The 6,374-nt window shown below is 35.5% G+C and overlaps 1 protein-coding gene across 2 annotated transcripts in view; it reads left to right on the top strand.

The window, feature by feature from the left end:
* The first annotated feature begins 3,288 nt into the window (after positions 1-3,288).
* Positions 3,289-6,374, top strand: part of CLINT1 (clathrin interactor 1) — a 25,592-nt gene continuing 22,506 nt past the window's right edge. Inside the window, exons 1-3 of one of the 2 annotated variants that reach the window (XM_009893174.1) lie at positions 3,289-3,389; positions 4,042-4,138; positions 5,657-5,765. In XM_009893174.1, the coding sequence (XP_009891476.1) occupies positions 3,298-3,389; positions 4,042-4,138; positions 5,657-5,765 (298 nt within the window). In that variant the 5' untranslated portion in view covers positions 3,289-3,297. The remainder of the gene's footprint in view (positions 3,390-4,041; positions 4,139-5,656; positions 5,766-6,374) is intronic. The other variant, XM_009893167.1, reaches the window with a different exon arrangement.

The following is a 6,374-nucleotide window of genomic DNA, read 5'->3' as shown; positions in this document are numbered from 1 at the left end:
GCGGAATTTAGTCTCAAGACTTGGGCTACCTATTCAGAGGTGCTATAAATTGTAGATGCAAACATTTAAAGTTGAGTGTTTTCTTGCAAGAAATTAAAAGCTAACGTTTTGCTCACTGTCATGGTGCTTACTATTTCAGAAAGATGTGACAGTGCCCTCTTTTGGCTTTTCTGAACAGTGTTTTGTTAAAAGAAACAATACTGCAATAATTTTTAAGGGGTACAGTAAAGAGTAAAAATCATCTGTTGACACTAGTCTGATTTAATAGACTTAAAAGAAATGTAAGAGACAAACAAAAGAATGCAATAGTTTGTAATGTTAATGTCATCCCATTTATTTGTTGTGCCTTTATTTTGGATGTAACTTTCAAAATACACTTCTTGTGTTTAATGTCTTTGTCCGTGTCAAAAGTTTCTGTACATGTGGTTGTCGCAAGATTCCAGTTGTGCAGGGTTTCAATTAACAATTTGGGGTAAATCCAAATGTAGGCTCACAGATAATAGGGTGTTTTAAACACTGACTGTGAAGATACTTTCCATCAGTCTTGACTGTTGTATGTCCGTTTGTTTGCAAAGCAGAAACTGTCCACGCAATCCAGCACGATCCCTGGAAGCTGCCCAGTATAAACTAATCAGAGAGCCCCCCCTGGTGTCTGAAAGTGTCCTCGGATATTAAATTTATATCAATCACAGGAAGTCTTGGCAATCAAGCTAGTCACTTTTTCCCTTCACATCTGGACGTAAATTATTTTTTTTGTTGCAGAGGTCACAGGAATCATGGGTAGGGCATGGAATGAGGGCCATAGAAAACATGGGAAAGGAAGAATAAAACTGTATTTCCACCTTTTTAGAAATGGTTATTTTTAAGTGACCTGGAATGATGCCAAACTATACAACAGTGTTGTTTTTTTTTACTTGAAGTTTACGTTTGTTGCTGAATTAAATGCGGCTTAAAGATACTTTGTTTTGGAACTCTTTGCCATTAGATCTCATCTTGGCATTTATAAAAGAGCTTTCTCCTGGTTGCTGAGAACAATAACTTTATGCAGGATGGTTTTAGAAATAGACTGTCTCTCTACTTGGAGAGGTTTAACTGCACCTTATTCTTTTGGCATTACTTAATTTCCCTTGTTTCCCTTCTGTTTCCCCCTTTAAACCCCAATGCCGCTTTAGCCATGCGCTTTGAGTTCTTCCATAGCTAATGCTGGCATTATGTATACATATATAATTTTTTTTTTTTTACGGAGTTTGCATCTTTTCATGTATTTTCCAATCTCAAATTCTTTGCTCTAAGAAATGAAGGAAAGGCTTTTTTTTGTCCCCCCCCCCCCCCCCCAAGTCCCCATCAAGCCTCTCAATCAAGCGCTTAAGGAGGGGTTATAAAAACAAACAGAACCTTTCCCTTCAGCTCCCTGTGCCTTCCCCTGCTTTGGACAAGGGCACTAGTGTGCTGAAAGCTGTGAAGCGCTGAAGCCTGTAGCTTTGGGCTTGCGTGGCTTTTTTTTTTTTTTTAATGTTCCATGTATATGGGAAATAAAGATGGTATTAGTTTACATTTGTATGTATGGCAAAAAAACCCCCATCAGAAACAGAAGCTTGAGGTGTATTTAGCATAAATGAATTTGTAAAACCTTGATTGCTGTTTGTAACTACTGCTGTGTTCCTACATGCTTCTTTTTGTATAGATAGATTCTGTTAGCTTGCTGATTATTTATTCAGTCATGTAGTTTACGCTCTCTTTAGACACAAAGTTGAATAAAAAACATACATCAGAATCTGACAGCAAGAATTCTCATGCTGAGAATCCAAGATTAAGTCCAGGAATTTTATTCTGTTTTAATAATTACCTTCTGTGTCCCCTTTCAGACTTAAGGAGATCTCATTCTTGCTTCTGCTGTTTATAACTCGCAGTTCCAAGATCTTTGCTATCCTTATGCCAAATAAAATTGAGCGGGTATTGCTTGAATGCTGCTCTCTGCCAACTCCTGCATGGACAGAGGGATGACTATTTAAGCATCTTGATTTTTCTTCTAGTCCCTTCAGGTCCAGAGGAGGTTTTTAAGCAGCAAAAGCTTTCTCCACATTGTATGCCAAGATCATTGAATCTGTCTTGCAGTTTAATCAATTTGACTCTCTGGTGTGGTTTGTATGTTGAATGCAGTCATCTTACAGGGGTTGTTTTGGCTACTGGAACCAGTTGTATGGTGTACTTTTAACACTTAAGTAAATTTTCAAACTTTTGCTACAATAGGTGTAAACGGGTATTTCTGAGTTAGTTCAAATACAGGGTGAGGTACGTAGGGAAAGCAGAGGCCACTAGGTTTCCTTTCACTGATGTTTCATTACCATTGTGTGCTATATTGCTCCATAACTAGAGAGCTGTTTTTCAAACATTCTCTGTATGAATGATGACTTCAGCCTGCTCACTCACCTTAAAATATAAGGAAAAACATTGTGCTATCAAATGTATCTGGATGCTTTTAGGGGTGCCAAGGAGGTTGCTGGCCTTACAGTTGAACATTACCAGTTTGAGATTATTTCTTTGAAAAATAATCCCATGTAGACTTTAATATAACGGATACAGAAAAATTGCTTCCTTTTTCCAAGTTAGGCTTTTCTGTGAACTCTCATAGAGACAGCCTGAGCTCTGTATAGTATTTGCATTGCTTTAATCGCAGTACAGAGTGCTCTGCAGCTTCTCTTCTTTTGCTCTTTTCCCTTAACTAAATAAATTCAATCTAGGAAACAGACTTCCTACTGAATCTTATCTCCCTTACTTCAGTCTTCTGTATGATTTTTTTTTTTTCCAAACTAAAACCTGTTTGATAAAGATACTCTTGAGTTTCTCTTGTAATGCTCATAATTAGAAAAAAAAATCTGCTTCTGATTGAGTTATAAAGCTTCTTGCAAATAACTATACACCATACAAACCTGTAAGCAAGCTATATCAAGTTGGGGAAGTTATCAGTTTGGACTGTAGCAGTTTGGTTTGGATTTTAATTTGACCAAAAGCCATTTTTACTGGACTGAATCCAGCTGTAATGTAATCCCTAGTTTCTCGTCTGTATTCTTGAAGACTAATGGAATAGTAAAACCTTCTTAAAGATAACTTAAATGTGATGTATATTGTCCTCAGGGTAACTTCTGCACTAAAGATGTTTTCTTTCCCACCCTGTAGAGGTATCTCATTAAGTGAGATGCGCAGTAGTGTCATTATTAAGTTTTCATGTGTTTCTCAGTTTTGATGCTAATCTTCATGTGTGTTAATTTTTTTTTCCTTTGCAGCACCAATGTGGTTATGAATTATTCAGAAATAGAGTCTAAGGTTCGAGAAGCAACCAATGATGATCCATGGGGACCTTCGGGGCAACTCATGGGAGAGATTGCCAAGTAAGTGATAATTTGGCTCAGTGATGAAGAAAAGAAAGGTGCATTTTATACAGGAATGTGAAATTTGCTGCTAAATAAACTCTGTGGTATGCTGACTGATAATGCTGAAAAGTTGCTGTAAATCAAATCTTATTTTTAATGCATAATCTTATAATTTATTGAAAACTGCCAAACAAAAAATGAAGTCAAAGTATTTTTCACATTATTGATCTCTTTATTCATGTAGCCTCAATTCTTTCTATATATCTGACTCTTTTGGAGTGTTTATTTTCAAACTGCTTTCTTGTGACTTTTCCAAGTAGACCAAAACATGTCAAATCCTTCCTTGAACTTTTTTTTCTGTTGAGTTTGGAAGTTGCATTTTGACTAATTGCAGTGTTTATTAGGTATTCACGTTAAACATTATTTTCTTTATAAATTAGTGAATGTTCTTTTACTGTCCCATATTTTTAGAATTACTTTTTTCTTTTATAGTACTGGCATGTAAATTTCTTCTCTATGAGTAAGAAATAGCTTTTTCCCTGGTAATGTCATCAGATGTGAATGGGCTTAGATCAAGCCTGCCATCTACTGTCAGCCCTGAGTCTGAACAAGCTATTGTGGCAAACCACGGAGAAAAAAATTTCTTTATTCCTTTTGTTTAATTCTTTAGGGCTACGTTTATGTATGAACAGTTTCCAGAACTTATGAACATGCTTTGGACTCGAATGCTGAAAGACAATAAAAAGAACTGGAGGAGAGTTTATAAGGTGTGTATGTATATGAACTGGAAGTATCCAAGACTGTTGGTCTACGGAGGACATAATGCTTGTTGCTACTGTAATGTTCTGATGTAGTGTCTCGTTTAGATACTGGTATATCAGTTACTCCACTAGTAACCTAAATTGCTTTCCGAACTGTATGCTTTATAATTCTGTTACTGAAGTCAAAGATGTCTTTCAAATGTTGTCTAGGAAAAAATAAAAATTTCTGGTTTTAGAAGTGTGTCTAAGATGCTACTTAATGAGCATAATAGAGCAATTACATTTTGCTGATATTCAAGTACTGGTGTAGCATTCACATTTTAAATCTACCCAAAGGAGTTGTTACGGTGCTCCATGAAAAGCAGATAAGTTATTGTGCTAGCAGGAAAATGTTTTTGAAGGAATTCAAGAATACCTGAAATAAAGTGGAAACTAATCTTAATTTTCTGCCAATTCATAATTCTCTAAAAATTGTAGTTAGACTTTGAGTGGACCAAATTTTCTTGCAGATCTTACCATATGAGGCTTTTATGTCCTACTTGCATTTTGGAAAAAGAACTGAGTCATTTGCATTTTTCTTGTCTTTGGCTAATTAACATGGTATAGAAACTTTTTGCTTAAGATTATATCATGCTGCACTTAGTGGTGTTCAGTGTTCACTGAATTATGCAAATATAACCTCGTTTTTTAGAATTGATGTATTAGACTAGCTTGTATTTTGTTTTTCTTGATGCGAGGATTGTAACAAGACAGAATTAATTCGAAGGCATGGTTTGTACTTTTCACAGGTGCTTGATGTTTTGTATTCATAGTAATTGTTTTCCCTGAAGTACAATATAAATTAATATTTAATGCTATCACACATAACTACTTAATGCTATAAAGACTACTTGGAATTGCTTATCAGGTTTGGATAGGTTGAAATATAATGATAGTTTTAGCTGATACAGGCACTACTTTGGAGAAAGTGCATTAATTATTTTTTTTTTCTAGATAGAAATCCTCAATGTAAAAAATTGCAATTAAAGTACTACTTCATTTGTTTTGTCACTTGCTTAAAATTGTACTGAAATACAGTTTTATATATCCATTGCATCCTGCACAAGGCTTCTTATATTTCTCTAGGAGTTACTCTTCGGTGAAAACCATTGGAAAATTGTGAACAAAAGAGGCAAAAGAAAATGCTTCTTTTAACAGGGTTAACTTTTTCCTCTTAAACTGCTACTGCTGTCTTTTAAAATAAGCAGTAGCTGACGAGGGTAACCACTTGTGATTTAGTAATAACAAATTAGAGTTTGACAAATACAGTTTTGATATTCTAAAGAGCAAAAGGTTCATGTGGGGAGAATGTGATTTTTCTATGTGAACCCATATAATAAGTATTTACTGAAAAAGCAAAAGTCTTATTACTTACTAATTTGGGGAGGGGGTAGGTTTGTTTTCCTATTGCCTTTTTTTTTTTTTTTTAAAAAAAAAGATAGAGCTTTTGTTCATGCAATCATACGGTGCTTTGTATTTTTATAGTCTTTGCTGCTCCTAGCTTACCTCATAAGGAATGGATCAGAGCGTGTTGTTACAAGTGCCAGAGAACACATTTATGATTTGCGATCCCTGGAAAATTACCACTTTGTAGGTGAGCAATAGAAAAATCTTATAAGCAAATTAAAACAGTAGTTGGAGTTGTCAGTCACCTGAACCAGCTTAGAAGCTTCCCCAGTCTAATTAGAATGTGACTGTTGCCAGTTGTGTGAAGAGTGCAGAATCCAAGACGTGGGACCCTAGAGTATTAATTAGTGAAGACAAGAACTTGCAGAAAAGACTGGCTAATAACAACAGAACCAACACAACATGAGTGTTCGGGTTTATATTAAAATATGCACTAGAGACTGGTCCCCTGTGGTGTCCGTAAAGGAATAGCTTTAATCATATGGGAAGAAAAGGTTAGAGCTCCAAAACACACACATCTGTTTGAAGCTGGGTTTTTTTTTTCCTCCCACCAAATAATATTTACAGTGCAAAGGCAGCAAGGCCAGTGTGTGTTTTGAATGTGAAAAAGGCTGGGAAAGAAGCACATTTAGCTTGTATACATCCCAACTGAAAGCAATTTTTCAAAAATTCAGTTTTGCAATAAGACTGAGTTTTTGCAGTTAAACTTGCAAAAACTGTACTAAAAAGACTGAGGAAAGGGGTTATATTTTGAAGGGTTAAAATTGTTCAAGTGTAGAATATAATTTCTGTCTCA

Source organism: Charadrius vociferus, unplaced genomic scaffold, assembly GCF_000708025.1.
Source record: "Charadrius vociferus isolate BGI_N301 unplaced genomic scaffold, ASM70802v2 scaffold1041, whole genome shotgun sequence".
Taxonomy (NCBI): domain Eukaryota; kingdom Metazoa; phylum Chordata; class Aves; order Charadriiformes; family Charadriidae; genus Charadrius; species Charadrius vociferus.
This window is presented reverse-complemented; position numbering and strand designations above follow the sequence as displayed.